At 40.8% G+C, this 19,026-nt stretch overlaps 1 protein-coding gene across 1 annotated transcript; it reads left to right on the top strand.

Moving 5' to 3' along the window:
* Nucleotides 1-7,747: 7,747 nt before the first annotated feature.
* On the top strand, nucleotides 7,748-18,586 carry LOC137049195 (alpha-2-macroglobulin-like protein 1). The gene is made up of 33 exons (XM_067427640.1): nucleotides 7,748-7,907; nucleotides 8,124-8,307; nucleotides 8,371-8,527; nucleotides 8,636-8,688; nucleotides 8,809-8,829; nucleotides 8,979-9,144; nucleotides 9,219-9,303; nucleotides 9,370-9,484; nucleotides 9,558-9,678; nucleotides 9,760-9,879; nucleotides 9,951-10,114; nucleotides 10,191-10,412; nucleotides 10,504-10,716; nucleotides 10,793-10,942; nucleotides 11,163-11,288; nucleotides 11,368-11,461; nucleotides 11,617-11,758; nucleotides 15,032-15,257; nucleotides 15,331-15,454; nucleotides 15,774-15,895; nucleotides 15,980-16,031; nucleotides 16,127-16,210; nucleotides 16,301-16,477; nucleotides 16,558-16,633; nucleotides 16,720-16,876; nucleotides 16,950-17,024; nucleotides 17,102-17,264; nucleotides 17,341-17,525; nucleotides 17,597-17,818; nucleotides 17,891-18,012; nucleotides 18,095-18,176; nucleotides 18,269-18,352; nucleotides 18,425-18,586. The coding sequence occupies exons 1-33, from the start codon at nucleotides 7,822-7,824 to the stop codon at nucleotides 18,584-18,586; spliced, it is 4,332 nt and encodes a 1,443-aa protein (XP_067283741.1). The 5' UTR covers nucleotides 7,748-7,821.
* The last annotated feature ends 440 nt before the right edge of the window (nucleotides 18,587-19,026 follow it).

Genomic DNA, 19,026 nt, shown 5'->3' with positions numbered 1-19,026 from the left:
GGTCAGGTCTGCCCCAAAAACTTTTCCAATTGTCTATGAACCCTATGTTATTTTGCAGAATCCACTTAGACAACCAGCCATTGAGTGATGATAATCTGCTAACTATTTCATCCCTCCTTTTAGCAGGGAGGGGACCAGAGAAAGATACAGCCTTTGACCTCGTACTTGCGAGTTTACACACCTCTTTAACCTGATAACCGTCACGAGGACGGTGACGCACTGAAACTCTCTTTGCTTAAATTAGCTCAAAATTACTATCAGATGTAAGTAATTACCTTGACAAACTATACATCATTAAAAAGATCTAAGACTAAAGTTTAATTTTGTTACCTCTGTTTTATTCTCAAAGTCTTATAATGACCGTAATGTGTTAATATGTGCCAGGAGTTATGAATATGATCTTGGGCGTCGCTACCTTTTGATTGTAATATGCGCGTCATTTGCTCCCATTCATAAAATACTCCTCTTTGGTCGTCATGAAGACACTCGACAAAACAACTTCCCTCAGGGTTTTTACTTCAAATGTGTGCAGATGTGGAGAAATATTGATAGATTCTCACATGTTTGAGTCAAATTTCTATACAGAGAAGTATTATTTATTCAATCTTTATCCAAAATCCGCGGATGTGTGATTATGAGCGCAGTAGGCTGTGATATGCTGTGTTTTCAATTCATTCTGGCAGCCGGAGGGCGCTGGAAAGCTGTACTACTGAAAATTCACTCCCCTATGCATAGATGAAGAACAGACACACCATGTGACATTCAGGAAGTATCTGACATTACCAAAACAACTTCCTGAGTTCTTTAGATCGCTATTTTATGCAGATAGACACGTTTTAAGACAATAAACACACAATCGCGGCAATATATGGTTGGTCTGTGTTCTTTATGCCATGTTGGGTGGTTTCATAATAGATGATATTTATAATGCAATGCTATTCCACATAGCTTTTAGCATTGTATATTTTCTGTCAGATTTTTTGACCCGAAGCTATATGAGATCACATATTGTTATATAAAACACTCGACTTATAAATTATAAAGTGATATGAAGCAAGTTTTGAATAAAACATGATTTTAATCGTATAAATTGTTGTTTTGCTGGTGTGCTAAGCTAACATGCTAGCTTGCCCTAGATGCACCTGCCACTGAGTAAATACTTTATTTTTATGAACATTTTCTAAATGTAAAACTACTGAAATGCTTATTTGGACGAAATGCATTCAATAGAGTCTCAGTGAGGGTAAAGTGAGAGGTTTGATTTAGAAATGAGGTTTGAATAGAACAGTTTGAATAGAGAATCGTTAGTAATTATAATGCAGACAAAAGAATAATAATTAGAGCCATAACCAGTCCGCAGAAGTGTGAATGTGTGCCTGGGAGACAAACTGAATGGGGCAGTTAATTTGCACCTCTAAACAATAGAGGCAAAATAGAATGAAAGCTGAGAAGACATGGCAATAAACATCAGTTGATATTTTAGAGATATCTCAAAATAAAATCACATGAAACAATCTTGTAAAACGTTTAATAAAATTCAGAGTTTTAGACTGATCATCTTCAGATCTGAAATATAACATGGTCAGACTTGTGGCTTTAGCTGTAGCGCATTTCTAGATTTCTCCAAGGCCCACTTCAATTTTATTTTCATAAAGATATTTCATACAAATAAATTTCTAATAACTTTACAAAACTTTGAAGCTTATTATAGCTTTTTTTTATTATAAAAAATATTATCATTTTGACTTTACAGTAAACTGCCAGGTGTCTGCTTTCAAATGAGACCATAATTATGCTTTTAGTGCAAAGGATTCACAAACTGTATTTGTTTTAGTCTGAGTATACATTTCTTAGGATTTTTTCAAAATTTAGAAATCAGCTTAACAGGTTAATGTTAATTTTGGTGATCTCCGACTGGCGAAGTCGAACATCATTAGTGCCAACGTGAATAATAATCTTAGAGAATTTACGATTAGCTTTAGCCAGCACTTTTAAATTTGCTTTGATGTCAGGCGCTCTGGCTCCCGGTAAACATGTGACTATGGTGGCTGGTGTCTCTATTTTCACGTTCCGTGTAATAGAATCGCCAATAACTAGGGCACTTTCAACAGGATCCTCAGTGGATGCGTCACTGAGTGGGGAGAACCTGTTTGATGTTCTTATCAGAACGGAAGTGTGGTTTTTTGATCCGCGACTATGCTTTCTCATCGTCACCCAGCCCTGCTGCGCGGGCTCAGCCGGAACCAAACAATGAGTGTTTACTAAGCTAGGCGCATCCAAAGCAGTATCTAATGCTGTTACATTCTCACTACTCTCACATAAAGCTTGGATGTGTGTCTCTAAATCTCAAATCTTCTCCGTCAGCCTGATTAATTCCTTACATTTATCACATGTGAAGCCCTGTTCGCCAACGGAGATAGATATGCTAAACATGTAGCATGCAGTGCAAGTGACAATGACAGGAGAAGAAGACATGGCTTACCGTATTTGTTGATGAATCCAAAACTTACCACAGTTGTTTGATGGAGTGTATTTAATAATCCAACTCACCACAGTTCATAAAACAGGAGACCCGGATGCCGGGATGGAAAGCTACCAGGCTAGCGAAAAGCTAACGCGTGGTAGTGATTTAGATTAAAAGCTAGTGATGTCAAATTTAACTTGATAGGCTATATTAAACACTATATGGTGATGAGTAAGTTATATTTAGCAATGTAGATAACAAAAAAAATATATCAAATAGAGATTCAAACGCAGCTATACAGAGCAACAAACGCTGAGGCAGGCAGGCAGCAGCAGCAGCAGGCAGACAGTAGCAATCGATCAGGAATTTATGCCCTCTGTTGCTGATAAACTGGATGTAATTTAAGTTCTGTTGCTTTAACATGAAAATAAATATTATGAACAAGACACCCAAAGTTTTTGTAATTTATTTCCATTCGAAAGCCCTTGGACACATTTCTAACCGGCAAGCATCTCGCGCTGATCACCGGTGATCGGTTCTGCGGAGATTTTGCTCATCTCAAACAAGCCTTATGGCAAAGACTCGACTACGCCACCCCGGAAATTGGCCGGGGACCTGCAGGTACACAAAGTACCAAAAGCACACAGAGCCTCAGTGGCTGAGACAGATATCAGACAAAAATGAAATGTTTCACACAAATTATTTAATAAATATATATAAATAATAAAAAAGAGAGTACAATCACTAATAAAACTTTTATATCCCTGCAATATATACAATAAACTGAGGTCCTGACTCTCTGTGGTTGTTAAAAATCCCAGGATCTCCTTCGGAATAAGAGAAGGGGTGTAACCCTGGCATCCTGGCCAAATTTGCCCATTGGCCTCTGTCCATCATGGCCTCCTAATCATCCCCATATCCTGATTGGCTTCATTACTCTGTCTCCTCTCCACCATAAGCTGGTATTTGGTGAGCGTTCTGGCGCAATATGGCTGCCGTCGCATCATCCAGGTGGATGCTGCACATTGGTGGTGGTTTGAGGAGATTCCCCCCTTCAATGTAAAGCGCTTTGAGTGCCTTGAAAAGCGCTATATAAATCGAACAAATTATTATTATTATATAACTTTACCAGTTCAGAACTGGGGAGTTCGTCTCGCCTATCGGATAAACACAGCAATCACTCGTGCTCTCACAACACAGCACCAAAATACACCGTTGTGAACACTGCAGGCCGACAGCCGAACCACCACCACACACAAAGGACATGGGTAATACTGGCACCCCAATTCTGAAGGGAAAGAGAAAACAGTATGAGACAAACACACACCCACACACACACACACACACACACACTAATAAACACACGTCCCACGTTATGATTCGGCCAAACAGACACTTGTCACAGGCTATCAGAAGGACCAATGTCACAAATGGTGAATGTCCTAACCAATTTTCTTTGGCTGCGAGACCACCAAATCATTCAATAAAGTCACATTGGAAGTCATACATCAAACACAAAGTCATACATCAAACAAACAAACCAACAGATAAAACAAAAAAACGATTTCAAAGAAAATAACAAAACAATGAAAAGCATGTACAAACACAAAATAATGACAAACATACAGCTTTCGTCACTAATGACCCCCTTCGAATCCTCAGGGCACTAAAGTTAAAGCCTCCCGAATCTCGGTGCGCCACCGGTGGCTGAGAACGCACCAATGTTCTGGTCGTCAAGGTATAATGATATGAATTAGTGTTACCTGTAGAGTCACAGCAAATACATTGTCTGGTGTATAACAGTATAGCAGAAGAACAGTTGAGGAGATCAGCACTGAGAGAGAAAGCATTCATTAGCACGTACAGATGATATAAATCGTGTTTCAGGAAGAGAAATTACAAAGCCTGCTGCAACACTGCCTGGCCCCCGTGTGACTAGTAAAACATAAAACATGTATTAAAAAAATACACATTACTGCCTTGTTAACCCAAGCATGAAAATACATAAACCGTCCCTGCAGACAATGGCCCTCATTTATCAAAAGTGCGTACACCAAATTTCCAGCGTACACCTTGCGTACACCCAAACCCACGGTGACTTTGAGATTTATCAATATGGACGTTGGCGTACGGCACGCTCAAATCCTACGCCAGCTCAGGAGGTGGTGTACGCACGTTTGAGTTAGTGGGAAAATGTGCAGCAAAACAATTCCTAACACCACAAAACGCACTGACAAGATATGCTATATGACCCACTGTTAAAAACCACAACAACAACATTCAGTGTTTATTTTTGTGCAACATGAACGTCAATGTTTAATTTGTGTGACTTTACCAAAGCGTTTGATTTTTAGGCATATGTATTCCTCCAGTCGCGAGCCTGTGCGCTTTATCTGACGTTTCAGGCCCGCCTGGCCCGGCAGCTGCGCACGGACTGGGGCTAAAATAATTCAGACTGACAAAATAATAAAAATGACATTCTTCTTTTAAACAATAATAGTAATAAAATCAATAAAAACGACACTCTTCTTCTAAATAACAAGCGTCATTAAGAATAATAATCATAATAATAAGAATAAGAATCTTACAAATTGTCATGTAATTATTAATGTGAATGAATCTTACTCCACATCACATCATCATCACTATTGTACACCCCAATACATGTGCCGTGATACGAAATTAAATGCTAATTGTTTCAAAACGTGCTGTAAAATAATGCATTGTGATGGTAATTTATCATCCAAACAGCTTTAAACTGCTGGAGTGCGCTTCTCAACCTCCTAAGAGTACTCGTAATTTGGGTCCATATTTTGTTTTTGTAGGTGCCTTTAATCCCACTCTTTAAACTCCCAAATAAAACAATTTCGTTTTTTTTTTCACTTATTCCCTGGTGATGGTCTCGATGGGCGCGTCTCAATCATCTCAATAGTTCAGTAGTCAGGGCACTGATCAGGGAGTCAGCCCGTTGACTTATGTCCTAATCAGTGCCCCGACTAGTGGACTAGTGAGATGATTGAGCGCGCCCGATCTCCACGTCGGAGAAGTTTCGCTTCTTTGCCGTCTTCTGTTTGTCCATGGCGTAAAATGAGGGCGTGGGGGAGGCGGAGACTTGAATATATAGGGCGTGTTATTCTAATGACGATCGTTTTCAGCCGCCGCATTTATCAAGGGCAAGTATTGCGTACACCTGGATTGCAGAGGTGCGCACAGTTTCATAAATCAGGCAGTGAGAGGAGTGTAAGCATAATCTTACGCCAACATATACACCCGTTTCTACGCAAGATTGATAAATGAGGGCCATTGACTCACACCACCCCGCGTACTCAATGGCGTGCAAGCTGCACTGTTTTGCAGAGATAAAGCCGCTCGATGCGTCTAGCACACTCCTCAGCGATACGGTGACATACATTTGTGTCAAATTAACCCTCCAAACATATTTCAAACTACCACTGCCACCAGTAGCTCTTACCTCCAGGATGTAAACACGGCGCACTAGAAATGACGTCAACACGAACGGGACTAGTATTATCTAGGGACCTCTGGTGATTTATAATAATTGCAGAGAATGTCTGTGATCTTAATCCCATGCGAATTGGTCATGTCTGTAATCTGTAAAGTAAAAATTCCCCCACAAATTACCTACCATATTTCGCTGAACACCAAGGTCCTGTGATAATATAAGTCCCGTGCAAATCGACATCTCTGTGATTTGGCCAGGCTTAGGCAGATCGTATATAGTTTTTGCAAGGTTTTCCTTTCCTGTGCGCATTTCTATCTTTATCTTTCACGAAGAATGGAGGCTGCGTTCATAATGCGGACCGTTATGAATTCCTGTGCGGCCATACGGATTACTTTCACTTTAGAATAAGTACTAATTTGGGAGCCAACTGATTGAATGGTGGGTTTAATATCAATATCAATACTATTCTTAAATGAAAAACTTAACAACAGAACAGTAAAATGACAAGCTCGCTTAAATGAGCGCTTTTACATTTAGCTTTGAAACTGAATCTTCTGCCGTATATTGTCAGCTTCTCACTCGTGATAAATGAAATCTGTCGCCTGCCGCTGTGCTCAGTTCAGTTTTCAACTGTAGCGTCTTTTCTCTAACTGAATGAAATAATTTGTATTTCCTATAAAACAATATCGATACACATGAATGTTTGTGATTTCATACAGCTATATCTATAACGAAAAAAACATTTACAAGTCTTGACATCATATCCAGGAGAAAAGTCAGTAAATTTGAGTAAGATCACAGGTTTTGCTTATCCCGTGGGAATGTGCCACGCAAAACTCAGATGTAGGGGAGTAATTTCTACATCACAGCGGTCCCTAAATAGTAGGCTTGTTTCAGATGCGCCTTGCCTCGCTTGAAATAAAGGTGAGGGGAGAAGTGAAAAAAAGTGCAGGCAAGCCGGACAGTTCTCTCTTCTTGTAGTGGATCAGACACCTGCGAGATCAGTTGCGGATATCGCGGGATTCACACTGGTGCGCTCTGTTGCTGATAAACTGAATGTCATTTAAGTTCTGTTGCTTTTATATGAAAATAAATATTATGAACAAGACACCCAAAGTTTTTGTTATTTATTTCCATTCGAAAGGCCTGTTTATCAAGCATTTTTACTTAAATTACATACATGTTTTTATAAATATGACAACAATCACATAACCCACAGAGAGATCGCACTGTCCAAGAGTTTGGGAATATTCACACATAATTTATACAAATTAAAACATGATGTCAGAGTTTTAAAATCAAACATTTAAAAAAAGAAAAATACATCACGGTTGTTTAAGGCAATACGCATTAAGCTGTGTCGTCAGCAAGTCATTTCCCATCGTGCTTTTGGTCAGCGCAGTCGGTGGAGAGCAACTGCGCTCGACTGCAGAATCCGACACATCCGCCTTTCGCTCGCGAGAGATTTTTGACATACTTCAGCATGACATCAGAACAAGGCGGACCGCCCTCGGACACTTTTCTAACCGGCATGCATCTCGCGCTGATCACCGGTGATCGGTTCTGCGCAGATTTTGCTCATCTCAAACAAGCCTAATACTAAGCCCCTTATACAAATAGCCCCTTAGCCGGCAGACTACTTCCTCTTTATCCAGGTGGAATGTACCACTTCGCCCTTAATAACACAATGAAATGTACCATCTCGCCCTCAATAGCAGTAATAATTGATCACATCATCACATTAACGAGCTTAATGAATTCCTCCTGACAATTAAGAGTGGTTTAAATATCAGTGCAGCTGCTCAAGAGGAGCTGCAGATTAGAATTTAGTAAATTGTTGTTGGTTTCTGAACGAGACACCTGCTTTTGTTCTAGTCTTGAATGATCCTTCCTAATGGCTGTGAGAGATGTTCTTTGTGTTTGGAAAGGGCTAATTTTAGCTCTTTTCATCTTTGCTGTTGAAGGACAGAGATCAGGGCCGTAAGTAAACCTACTTTAAAGTGAATGAGCTATGTCTTTTTTTGTTTTAGAAATTCAAACTTTAAGGAATTTTTTTTCGCAAATTAACTTGTTCTTAGTCTCTAGTACAAAATGTTTGCCAAATACTTTTGTTTATTATTATTATTATTAGATATTTATTTCGTACACTTGCATGAATGTTTCAATCTAAGATACTGAATGTCTGACTGTTTTCAGAGCCTTTTTGGTGACGTTTCCTGCACTGATTGAATCCAGCTCTGATGTCAAATTGTGTGCTAGTCTCTTAAAACCCAATGAGAGTCTCACAATAACCGTTTCTCTGCTTGATGACAAAAATATGACAATTCAACTTGTGCAGCAGAGATCTTCAACAGAGTTTCACCGCTGTTTTAGTTTCAAGGTTTTTCATTGTGTGGCACATGCAGCACTTTGGTCTGGTTTTTGTTAACCTGTTTCTCCACAGGCTCCTCAAGTGGATGGAGAATCTGTGCAGAAGCTGAAGGTGGAAGTCCAAGGAAGGGTCTTCAAAATGACAGAAGAGCGGAAGGTCATGTTCAGATCTTACCGACCTTTGACCTTCATCCAAACAGACAAACCCATCTACAATCCAGGACAAATGGGTGAGCTGTGAATGAACCTTGGTTGACTATTAGAACTTGTAGTGTAATGGACATGCCACACATTCAATTGCGTTTTGTAATGGCTGTGCGTTTGTTTCCCCTTTGCAGTGAATTTCAGAGTTGTGACCATGACTGCCAAATTTGTGCCCCTTGATCAAATGGTAAGTGCATCTGTCTGTCATATCCATGGTTTTCAAAATGGTGTACAAGGTGATGTGCAAATGGTGACCCTGATGTTTCATCAGCATGTAATGGTTAATATTACTGTTTTTGTCTTGCAGTACAGTCTGGTGGTAGTTGAGGTGAGTGATCCAGAGCCAGTCTTTCAATGAATGCTGCAACTGATTTATTTCTGCATGGTTTTAGATTTGCAAGTTCATCCGTACTTGCATAGATTTTTTTTTTGAACTTTTTATACAAGCTGTGGTGCCTCTCCCTCTCCCCCCAATAGGATAATAATAATAACCGCATTGGTCAGTGGACAAACGTTTCCTCAACGGGATGGATCTTGCAGCTTTCTCACGAGTTAAACCCAGAGGCTCAGATAGGGATGTACATGCTAAAGGCTTTTATTGGTGACCAAATGATCACCCAAGGTTTTGAGGTGAAAAAATATGGTAAGTCATCGTTCTAGTACAAAAGTACAACTGCAAACCTGAGGTCCTAATTAAGTAGTTTGTTTCTGGTTTAGTTTTACCCAAGTTTGACGTTACCGTAAACGCACCACAGACATACAGCGTTGCAGATGTGGGACTGAAAGTTGAGGCTTGTGCCACGTGAGTAAAGCTCTCTTCTTGTCTTGTGGCTGGTTCTTGATCTCATTCCTTGTAACTCTTTCCCAGATACACTTATGGCCAACCTGCACCTGGTCAGGCATTAGTGGAAGTGTGCCGTGAGCCGTATTCATATGTTGTGGTTCCTGATTTGACCCGTCGCTGCCTGAATAAAACCGTAAAGGTGTGACCACTGCCATACAGGGCAAGGTTTTTCTTCTGCTTGACTTTATAATGACTCTTTGTTCTGCAACCAGATGAATGCCACTGGCTGTGCCTCCCTTACCTTCAGTACATCAGTGTTTTTCACCACCAAATTTGAGGATAAAATGGAAGATAATTTTCTTTTTAACTTCAACATCACTGAAGAGGGCACTGGTGAGCTACTGGCTGATTTTTAACCAGTGACCCATGTCTCTTATTTGGTGTTTATACTCTTTTCCTTTTTTACTTCCGTAGATGTAATGGTGTCAAAATCCACAACTGTGTATATTACATTTGAAGTTGGGAAAATCACATTTGTAGAGCTCCCAGATTCTTTTAGAACCGGATCAACGGTCACTGGAAGGGCAAGTAAAAGTCCATGTTACAGAAGCATGCACATTGGTTCCCATTCCTAGCCTTTTGTTTTTCCCTAAAGATCTTGGCAGCGGCTTTCAATGGGACCCCAATTGTGAACAAAGCGGTGTATCTCCTGGATGGTAACAGCTGGCCTAATAAGCTGCTCCTAAATCTTACCACAAACCAGAAGGGACTGGCCACGTTCTCCCTCAACACTGCTAATTTTGACCCTAAGGCTGATCTCAATCTGTTGGTATGATTTTTTTTTTTTTTTTTTTTTTTTTTTTTAATTACTACTCAAGAATTCAATGCTGCTCCTTGTTCACCAGGCAAGTGCTACTCCAGAACGTTATTATGGTTACAAATCGCCATACTTCAGTACGGATGAGAGGGTTCTTCGCCAACCTGCAACTCCTGACAGCCCAACATTCAGTGAACTGAATATAGTGGCGCTTGAGCAGCCGCTCAAATGTGGCGCTACTTTCCCAGTGACTGTGAATTATTCTTTTGTTGGTGAAACTGGCAACTACAATGCGGACATCATCTATATGGTGACTAAAACTAGCAATTGTGGTGGTTTTTAAAAAACGAATTGTGCCCTGGCACATTTCATGCGCTGATCTGTCTTTTTTTTTTTTTCAGGTCTTGTCCAGAGGAGTGATTGTCCTCCATGGATTTCAGACGGTCACAGCGAGGGCTTCTAATACCGTCACAAGCGGCTCTGTGTCGTTCCAGCTGTCTGTCGGTGTGGATATGGCTCCAGCGGTGCAGATTCTGGTCTACTGTGTTTTGCCCAGTGGGAGTGTAGTTGTTGGTACAGCAGCTTTTGACACAGAAATGTGTTTTCAAAACCAGGTATGATGTGCTGTAGCATCTCTTGGCTGCGAGTGGGGAATGGTGACGTCCGACAGTGTGTTCTTCCTTGTTTCAGGTGTCTCTACAGTTCTCTCCTGCTACAGCCGTTCCTGCTGAGAGAAATGTTCTGACTGTCTCTGCTCAAGCAGGATCTCTGTGTGGTATCAGTGCTGTAGATCGGAGCATCCAGTTCATGGCACCAGGAAGACGCCTGAGTGCAGAAATGGTACCCATGTGCTATTTGTTCATTTTTCCTGTTGGACCTGCTTTCAAATCCAGTTTCAACTTTGGGATTTGATTCTCCCGTTGCTGGATTAGTCGGGCAAAAAATGTGGTTGTTATATTTTTAAAGCCTTAACTTTTATTAGCTTGTGACTGTAACAAACCAAATGTTAGTGCAACTAGTTTTCCTGTGACAGTAACACAGACTTGTTCCGTGGACCCAGGTGTTCAACATGATCCCAGTGCGCTTGCAGTCATATTACCCATACGGAACTGAGGATGAACAGGAGTGTCTTATTTTTCGACCCAGTCGAGCTGTTCCCACAGATCATGCCTATATACAATTCCAGGTAGAAACTCATTCATGACCCTGTAGTCACTGAAATAAGGACCCTGTAGTATTCAATTTCATCTTTTTGTCACTGACAGAGTGTGGGCCTGAAGCTTGCAACAAACCTGAATGTACGAGAACCTGAGTGTGTGAAGTACAAAGACCTGGTATATTATCGTAACCTCTTTAGACGTAGGTTTACCATTCTTTCTATGCTTATTTATTTTTGTGACTTGGTGAATTTGAGGTTTTCACAGTTGTTGCTGGTTTGTTTTTATAAATGCATCAAGATGGACTGTTCAGAACTAGTGCATGCAAAAACCAGTTACTTCTATTCTTTATTTCAGCATACTTTGGATCTGAACGGTATGAAGCGCGTTCAATGGTTGCTTCTCTGCAAGGTGGTGAGGGTTGGAGCAGCTCCACCTCTGACGTGACCATCAGGACGTACTTTCCAGAAACGTGGATATGGCAACTGACTAAATTGACGCATCTTAATTTCACCAGCTGGCCTATGTAAAGTCCCTTACCACAATCCTGCTGCTGGCCATTTTGATGAATCGGTGTGTCAAGCCAGTGACTAAAATGATCAACTTCAAGTCATTTCTGTTAGTAGCATGAAACAACAAATGTTTAAATTAGGCTACAGAGCGCAATAGTGTTCTATGACTGTTTGGCTCTGTCAGTTATCTGCAGTGCACAATTTTTCAAACTGCCATTAAGGTGCACAACATAAGCTCTTACTGTATTCATGCCATGTTTGCTGTGGTGAGAAGCATTTTGTGAGAAATAACGTTACAAAGTTCACTTGTATTTATTCAGAGCCCTCCGATACAAACTCACTCAACAACTCGATAAAACACTCTCAGCAATCTTTCCCCAGCTCTGTTTCTCTACTGGCAGCGAGTGCTAGCCTGACAAGGCAGACCCACATCAAGCTGTTTGGTCTGGAAACTCCCCATTGACAGGGCTCAATCTGAGGGGCGGGACAAACTGTTGTCTTTCTAACTCCCTCTGCATGGCGTGCATGCAATTGCAAAGCACTACAACCAACCAGAGCAACAAAGGTGAAGCAGAGCTATTTGAAAGATTAAACTTTCGCTGTATCCGGTTGGCAAAATGCAGCATCCCTCCTTTAAGAATGACTTCAGTGCTGTTCTTTTCTCAGAAATGCCTGACTCCAAAGTCTTCCAGAGTCACGGTCAAAGCTGATTCGAAAGGCTGTCGTTCGCCAGTTTCTGTGTTTGCTAGAAGCACGCAAGCCCAACTAGGCTGTCATTATGTTTAGCCCTGCCCACCAACTCTATACACAATGTGACTGGCCTGACCAGTTTGGTGTTTACAGCTCAGAAGTGTATTGAGAGTTGCTAGATGACACCCGTGGCAGATTAGATTTACTGCTGCTAGGGTGCGTCTAGCGTTCTAGGCCAAGAGTGCTGCTGTGCCTGGCTAAACCATGCCCCATCCACATGTAGTTCTATTTCAAATGCAAAGATGTTAGCCAATCACAACAGTGGGTGTCTTCAATGAAGACTCACAGGAGACATACCATTTGAAATGGAGCATTCAAGCCAGAGGGGCAAATACGTATGAAGAAGAAAAGCCTTTATTTCTAAATTGCCATTTTGATGTAAAAACCATACTAACAATAGAAGTACGTTTTTAAAACATAAAATGTTTTGGGACCAATGCCATGGGACCTTTTAACCTTACTTAAACTTAGAACTTTATAAAACCTTGTACACATTCCAAGTATATTGCATAATATATAATGTAATGGCAGCTCAGAGGTACACTAGCATTTAAGTATGTAATTGAATAAATGTAAAATTAAAACCCTACATAGTCTTCAATATAAAATATATTGCTTAAAAGCTACTGTATTAAGGTTTTTTTTAATTCAAGAGCAGTGAGTTTTTTTTTTTTTTTTGTATTTGTTTTAGTAACAATTTGAGGTAACCTGTCCCCTTAAGGACAACTGTTCACAACCTGCTTGCATCTCATACGGACACGCAGATTTTACTTTCTCTTTAGACATAATCAACTTGTTAACCTTGTGTATTAGCGCAGGAAGACTAAATCCATTAATCCTGCTTTTAGTGCCTGTGTTCAGCACATGTAAAGCATGCAAATTAAACACTTAACCACTTCAGCTCTACCCCCCCCCACCCCCCCCCCCGGACCCACTTTTTTTTTGGGTCTTTAAAAAAAAGTAACTCACGCACCACAAAACTAGACATGTATATCATTTGCAAGATTAGATCCTCAGCTTTCTTAACCCAATAATTCTGCATTTATATTACATGGAAGAAAACAATACAGCCTGAAGTCAACTCAACTCATTGTAAAGCTACTAGCCTCAAATGCTATAGCGGCTTATTCCTTAGGTTGTTTGCTTCAAAATGAGATTATTGTTACATGTCTGTGAGGAAGCTTGGCCAAAGGACACTGTCATCGCTGTCCAGATCAAAACGTGAAGCAGACAAATACTCTTATTGCTAGTTTTGATTGTCGACGTTAGCCATTGTCAATTTTTTTTTTGATGTCATCACATATTGCATGCGACAGAAAAGCTGAGACTCTCTGCTCTTTATAGACATGTGGCTCATGATTCTAGACCAATCAGAGCCCGAGATCTACCTTTACAAAGTTGAAGAGGTGGAGCCTTTTCGATTTCCTAGTGGCCAGTTTATGTCAATGCAGATGAGTAGGAGTTATTAGACACTTTGGTCAGCTAAATCTCAATAACTTGTATTTGCAAGGAGAGATCAAATTTTTCCCCTGTTTAGTGCCAATTTATAGAATCAACAGAAACTTCCAAAAAGCTTGGATCCCAAAAGAAATAGATTTTTAAATAACAAATTAATTAAAAATAAATCAAAATATTTATTTATCTGTTTATCATAAGATTGTGAATAGATTCAATATAATGTATGCAATATTCCACCACTGTTTAAATTTAGTTTTTTCCTGTAAAATGAGTTTTTTTTTTTTTTTTTTTTTTTTAAATCAATTTACTCCAACGTATGTGGTTAGGGCGCTCTAAATTCAGATTCCTAATTCTCAAAACTGCAAGAATGCGCTGCAGAGCTTAAGTGGTTAACTGGCAAGGCTTTAAAATGCATGCAAATAATGAACTTATGATTGACTAACTGTTCTGTGAGTATAACTGACACCAGCACTTCAAGCGTGGCTAAACGCCTAACTTTAGTGCATATGATTGGATATTTGCTCCTATCAGCGCATAGACTCACAGGCAGAAACGGAGCTGAAATAAACTAAGAGATAAACAAATAGAGAGAAATAAAAATAACTTGAATGCAAAACTGCAAATCACAATCCTGTATTGAACAGTGACTGCCATACCGAATAATTCAATATTATATTGAGAATTGTGGCATCCCTAAATTATATCTGTGCTCCCTTAAACATCACTTCAAAGTGTCAATGAGTGAGTCTTCAACACTGGATTTAGCTTGCATGTTGGGATGCATGAACATTAGTCAGTTTATTTTAACCTCTCCCAAATACCACTTTTTTTGTATTAGTTTTTCTTGTGCTTTGCTTTAATTCTGCAACTGTCCCCCACTAAATTTGTAACTTGCCAGAGTAGTGTCTGTAAACTGGCAAGATGTGAAGGGGAGTAGAATTTGTCACATTTAGTCGCTAAAACAAAATACAAATGGCTTGGCTAGCCCGGTTTCCACGTCATAGGACGGAGAAACGAGGAGGGATATTGAGTTTTGTTTATTTTTAATTCAGAGCCTCTGGATCCACACAAGTTCCTCTAACGGTTCCTGACACCATCACCACATGGGAGACCGAGGCGTTCTGCCTGTCCTCGACAGGTTTTGGTCTGGCTCCTCCGGCGCTGCTGACTGTCTTCCAGCCCTTTTTCTTGGAGCTCTCCCTGCCGTACTCCATCATCCGGGGGGAGTCTTTTGAGCTGAAAGCCACGGTCTTCAACTATCTGTCCAACTGCATCATGGTCTGTCTTATTTATAATGGATCTGTATAGAGCTCAGTGCCTTTGCCTAATGTTCACTGTCATTGTTTGGCAGGTTCAAGTAACTCCAGCTCAGTCTTCAGCCTTCACTCTGAAACCATGGAATGATCCGTATTCGTCCTGTCTCTGTGCCAATGAGAGAAGAACCTTTAAATGGGTTTTCACAGCTTCTGTTCTTGGTCAGTTTTGGACCATCTGTCCCTCTCAAATGAAGTTTGAGGTGTTAGTCAAAACAGCCCACAATAATGGTTACACTTTTCAAATTAACTGTCAATTAATTTGAATTACCTTTACATTTTAGCTTCATAGTTTTTATAAAGTAATTTTAAATTGTATTTAATCTAATGAACTAAAATGCTCTACATTTGAGAACTAGTCAAACTAGGGTTCAGGATTAATAAATATTGCATCTCCAAGCATAAACCTTACAATGATCAAGATTGCAATTAAAATCCAATTTATAGTGTATCCTAAATCACTACCTGTCTGTCACTGCAGGAACTGTCAATGTAACTGTCAATGCTTCAGCTGAACCATCCCAGACTCGATGTGGCACTGAGGTCGTGACCGTCCCGACAAGAGGACGCATTGATGTAGTCACTCAACATCTACTTGTCCTGGTCTGTTCACCTTTTTCTGGATACTTGAGTGGAATTTTTATTTTTGTTTTTCTATTAAACAACTGTGCTCCTAATGCTTTTTAGGCTGAAGGAGTTGAAAGGACAAGCACCCAGAGTTTGTTACTGTGTCCAAAGGGTTTGTTTGCACTCAATGATTCTCCAATTCGTTCTCCCAGTACAGCCAAACATTAGCCAAGCACCCAATGCTGATCTGTTCTATTTGGTCCATAGGAAATGTTCTTTCTGAAGATGTGACCCTGACGTTCCCATTAAATGTGATCCAGGGATCAGCCAGATGCTCTGTTTCAGTCCTTGGTAAAAGTGTCTGGTCACTTGTGCTTTTTTTTTTTTTTTTTTCTCTTTAATTATTTCTTGACATTGCCCCCAATCTCTCTACCCCAATAGGAGACATGATTGGTCTTGCACTGAAGAATGCAGATGGGTTGTTGCAAATGCCATCTGGCTGTGGAGAGCAGAATATGGCTGGTCTTGCTCCCATTATTTATATCATGCAGTACCTGGGTGTCACAGGGCAACTCACCACAGCCATCCGAGAGACTGCCACGGGCTACCTTCAGAGAGGTGACTATGGCTCTTTTGGTTGGGAATCCCTAGAACTTTCAATTCTCCTCCCGTAGACTGTCTAATTTTGTCTTGAACAGGGTACCAAGGACAACTGAACTACAGACACACTGATGGTTCATTCAGCACATTTGGTTATGATGAATCCAATTCATGGTGAGTTTCCCGTTGTTCTACGGTCACGTATAATCTCTTGTGGCACATCGTGTAAGTTTATTTTGTGACCACTTCTCCACGTTCAGGTTGACTGCCTTTGTCCTGAGGTCTTTTGGTCTAGCGAGCAAATTTGTCTTCGTTGACCCAAATGTCCTGCAGACTGCAAAGGACTGGTTGATCAGCAAGCAGGCTTCAGACGGCTGTTTCATGCAGCAGGGAACTCTGTACCACTATGAAATGAAGGTGGTCACATTACTTAAAATGCTCCATAATGGACTCGAGGGCTGAGACTGTGCTAAATATACCTGTGTTTTAGGGTGGAGTTGATGATAATGTGACTATGACTGCCTACGTTGTTGCATCATTGCTTGAACTAGGTGTCCCTGCCAAGGTAAGTTCTCCAGTAGTTGTATGATTTCCTTGACAACCGACCTTTTGTCTTTCCTCTGATATCTGCTTTGTTTTCAGGATCCCGTCATAACCAAAGCTCTGTCATGCTTGAGGCCTGTTGTTGGGAACCTGAGAAACACTTATGCCATGGCTCTGCTGGCCTACACCTTCAGTCTAGCTGGAGAGACCACCTCTCGCTCGCAGCTTCTAACCACATTGAACAACCTTGCCGTTTCAGAAGGTAAGATTTACCAGCCTCTTGTTTAAGGTGTTCAGGTTCTTAGTCAACAACTTTCTCCCCACCGTCTCATCCTAAGGCTTTAAGCTCCATTGGTCTCAGACGACATCTGGTGATATTCTGGCGGTGGAGATCAGCTCTTACGTTCTGCTAGCAGTTCTCACAGTTCAGCCTCTCACAACAGCTAATCTGAGCTACGCCAACCGCATTGTCAACTGGCTGGTGACCCAGCAGAATCCCTATGGCGGCTTCTCCTCCACCCAGGTGCCTCTGACTACCCAACATGAGTGCCATCATATAGGAGGAGGTTTTAATCTGATTTTTACTTTTTTTAGGAGACTGTGGTGGCTCTTCATGCTTTGTCTGTATATGCTGCTCAAGTATTCAAGTTGGACGGCTCCAGCACTGTGACTGTACAGTCCTCGGTGGTAGGAGGAGACTCTTATAGCTTCAGTGTGAATAAGGACAACAGGCTGCTGTATCAGGAGAAGCCACTAAAGAATGTTCCTGGCAAATATAGTGTTAAAGCATCAGGATCCACTTGTGTGCCTGTGCAGGTCTGTATCTCTCCCCTCTCTTTCAGTTTTCTATTGTGCACATCCTAATTCAGTTTTATTTTGCAATCATAGCTTGCATGTTTCTACAACATTCCGACACCTATCACAGTTTCCAAAATGCTGACGGTTGAAGCAAAGGTGAAGGGAGACTGCCGACTGGTAGGGGCCAACCTCCTGTTGAACTTCAATGTGAAGTAAGAACAAATTTGCCTGTTAAAATCATCTAGTTTCTTTCTGGATCATGTTGACTGAACCCTTTATTCTTGCATCATCAAGATACAATGGTGCAAAAGCAAGTACTAACATGGTTATCGTAGACATTAAAGTCCTGTCAGGCTTCACAGCTGACACATCACTGGTACGTATGTTTACGATTATTTAGAAAGTCTTAAGATGCTGGAAGCTCCTTCAGATGTATTTTCCTTTTCTCCTTTGGCCTTTTCTCCTCAGCTTGGTTCTCCACCCCAATCGTTTGCCCCACTCGTGGAGCGCGTTGATGCTGAAGATGATCGTGTCCTAGTGTATCTGAAAGAGGTGAGTACATCACCTATATCTGCTGCCATTTTTATGGATGTGCTGCTGTTCATCTCTTGCAGGTTCTCGCAGGTTCTCAAAGGCTTCCCTATTACTTACACACTACAACTGAAACGGGTTCTTGCAGTGCAAAATCTCAAGCCAGCAGTCATCAAAGTTTATGACTACTATCAGACAAGTATGCTTTTGTCATTGGCTGAACTTCCTGTAGAAGTGCCTTTGTTTACTGACTAATGATCAGTTTGAGACCACATACACATCCCCCTGTTCATGAGTGCTGTAGAACAGAAGTCAAATAAAGCTCTTTTTATAAAATTGTTTTCTGTTTCTGTGGATTAAAGTTTGACAGTATTCTAGTGTAACCCAGGTTACCAGTGGATTGGGAAGGAAGCAGAATTTAATTCCGAAATGGTTTAAAAGAATGAAAGATTGAGCTATTCATAAGACCATAAAACTATGATTTAAGTATATAAAAGTGTAATATATAAGCTCGCTAGTGAATGACATTATACGTCGGCTATCACAGCAGTTGGTAGGAGTTGCGCGTTCAAGGAACGTTGCCCCCTCCCGAGATGCCTATTGCTTGGGGCAAAGTGTTTAGGGACATTATACGCTATGTGGACACTATCGGGAAATGTGTCCACTAGAGTCTAGCGCAGGGTTTCTCAACCTTT

Source organism: Pseudorasbora parva, chromosome 2 (assembly GCF_024679245.1).
Source record: "Pseudorasbora parva isolate DD20220531a chromosome 2, ASM2467924v1, whole genome shotgun sequence".
Lineage (NCBI taxonomy): Eukaryota > Metazoa > Chordata > Actinopteri > Cypriniformes > Gobionidae > Pseudorasbora > Pseudorasbora parva.
The sequence above is the reverse complement of the archived record's forward strand: the minus strand, read 5'-3'. Positions and strand labels throughout refer to the sequence as shown.